General features: G+C 47.7%; 1 protein-coding gene across 1 annotated transcript in view; it reads right to left on the reverse strand.

Annotated features, from left to right (window-relative positions):
- PRDM6 (PR/SET domain 6) overlaps positions 1–1,736 on the reverse strand; it is a 106,647-nt gene extending 104,911 nt beyond the window's left edge. The window contains exon 1 of the mRNA XM_013004459.3: positions 1,601–1,736. Coding sequence (XP_012859913.1) covers positions 1,601–1,736 — 136 coding nt within the window. The remainder of the gene's footprint in view (positions 1–1,600) is intronic.
- Between the last annotated feature and the right edge of the window lie 357 nt (positions 1,737–2,093).

Below are 2,093 nucleotides of genomic sequence, written 5' to 3' on the forward strand. Positions count from 1 at the left end.
AAAGCACAAGCTTGGTGTAGCTCCCTATTCCTTCACAGCTAACAGGTAAACTCAGTGGTTAGAAATGCCTGTTGTCAAGCATTTCTTCTTTTAATTTCACATTTGAAAAGAGCTGCATTGGAAAGCAATGCGTGCAAGTAATCTCATTCAATAATTTTTGAGGCCCATTCAAATAATAAAATTTTATACGATTTTCTGAAACTCTGAAGTTTCCTAAACTACAGCAAGAACTAGTGTTGAAATTCTCGTTTTTAAGCAGGGCATTGCCTTCAGCTTGAAAAAAGGGAAAAGTAGGTACAACTATTCTTTTAGTTGGGAATGATGGTTTCCCCCGCACCCCCACCCCACCATCACCAGCAGCAGCAGTATCTCCAACAATCATAAGAAGATCAATGTACTAGGTGATAAAAAGCTATCTGGTGAAATCTTTTCATCAATGAAACGTTGGGGAAACCTTCAAAGAGCACTCACTTGAAGTTCTCTGGTTTTTACAACAAATTAAGCAGTTCGAATTAAGCAGTTCGTGGAAGAGGAAGAGGTATTCGGCAAGAAGCAAGTTCTTTAAAAGAGAATCTTAAATAGATAAGCTGTTCTACACTACTGAAGCAGCTAGAAAGAAAACCGTGGAATACAAGTTGAATTTTCAAATCTTGTATTTCTTTCGCCCAGACTCCTAACCTGCTTTAATACTGTTTCCAGGGGAGGCACATTTAGCATTTTCATATCCCAAAACATTAGGTGTAAACATCCCGAATCTGAAATTACCAAAAAGAAGCGGATCTAAAGCAGTCTCCATGTTGCTTTTCCTTTGGTGTTGCTTTAAACCTGAAAAACTCAGCTGCATTTGTGCCGAGCGTGTGAAAATAATACAGGAATCAAAGTAGACGGTCCAGAAGCTTAAGTAGGCACTTGCCACTTACTTGGGAGGTGGGGAGTAGTAAACTACTGTTCCTAAATTGCTAGGCCACTCTAGTTTTAAAAAGGAAATAACCAAACAGGGTGGCTCTGGATTGGGAAGGTTTGCAAGGTCCGGAGCTTGCCGGGCTCCGCAGGGCGCAAGTCTGTTCAGAAGTCAGCGATTTTCTATACCTAAGCAAGGGACACCTTCTCTTCCCTACCTTTCCAAATAAATAGACCCTAGTATCAAGAATGCCCGCAGAGAGAGGCAGACCCTCTGTAATCCCGACACACAGAGAGAGAGTTGCGGGCAGCCAGCCGCCCCTGGTCTGGCTGTGTTCAACTAACTCAGAGGCCAGAAACAGAGCGCACGCCGTCGTCCACCCGGAGGCTGGGTGGAGAGAAGCACAAACCAACTCGCGCCTCCAAGCTCCGGCGACAGGGTGCGGGTCTGTACGCTACTCTAGTTCCCAAATCGTTCAGGCTGCATGGGGAACGAAGAGTTCCCCGCCAGGTACCGCCGGCCACCACGTCCGTGCTCCTTCCTTCTCCTACCAGGAAAACTTTGGAAGCGATGCACTGGGAGGTCCGGACCCGCAGCCTGGCAGAGCGTGTCAGGCGCGGTCACCCCAACCCGCCTCCCTGGCCGGCGCCCTCCAGCGCCCGCGCCCCGGGACGCAGCGCGCCTGCCCCGGCTACGTACGGTTGTTGGGGTCGCTGGTGTGCTGGTTCAGAGGGATGATCTCCATGCGCTGCTGCCCGTACAGGTAATAGTCCAGCTCCTCCGCGCTGCAGCGAAAGCGCGGGGCGCCCCGGCCGTCCCCCCTTATATAACACATCATTTGACTTTAGAGAAGGAACAAGCGACAGCTAAGTATTCGCAGCTTCAGGGTAAAGTCTACTTCACTCACAGATTCCACTGATCGGAGTTAGGTAGCGGACAGCTATTGGGGAAGCTCCCCCAGCTACTGGTCTCCTTCTGCTGTTTTAAACCTTTTGCATTTTTGTGTGAAAGAGAGCTATAAGCCTCTTCATTCTGGCATTTGCCATAGATACCAACAAAGTTTCTAGGTGATAAGAGGGTTTCTGGTTCCTTTGGCGGGTTTTTTTTTTCTTTAACAGAGTAATGACATCATGAATTGCTGGTCACAGACAAAATGTGCTCACCTATGGAAAAGACGCTTTTCTTTGCCTTG

Source organism: Echinops telfairi, unplaced genomic scaffold (genome assembly GCF_000313985.2).
Source record: "Echinops telfairi isolate 266 unplaced genomic scaffold, ASM31398v2 ScPeMD7_7469;HRSCAF=8507_1, whole genome shotgun sequence".
Lineage (NCBI taxonomy): Eukaryota > Metazoa > Chordata > Mammalia > Afrosoricida > Tenrecidae > Echinops > Echinops telfairi.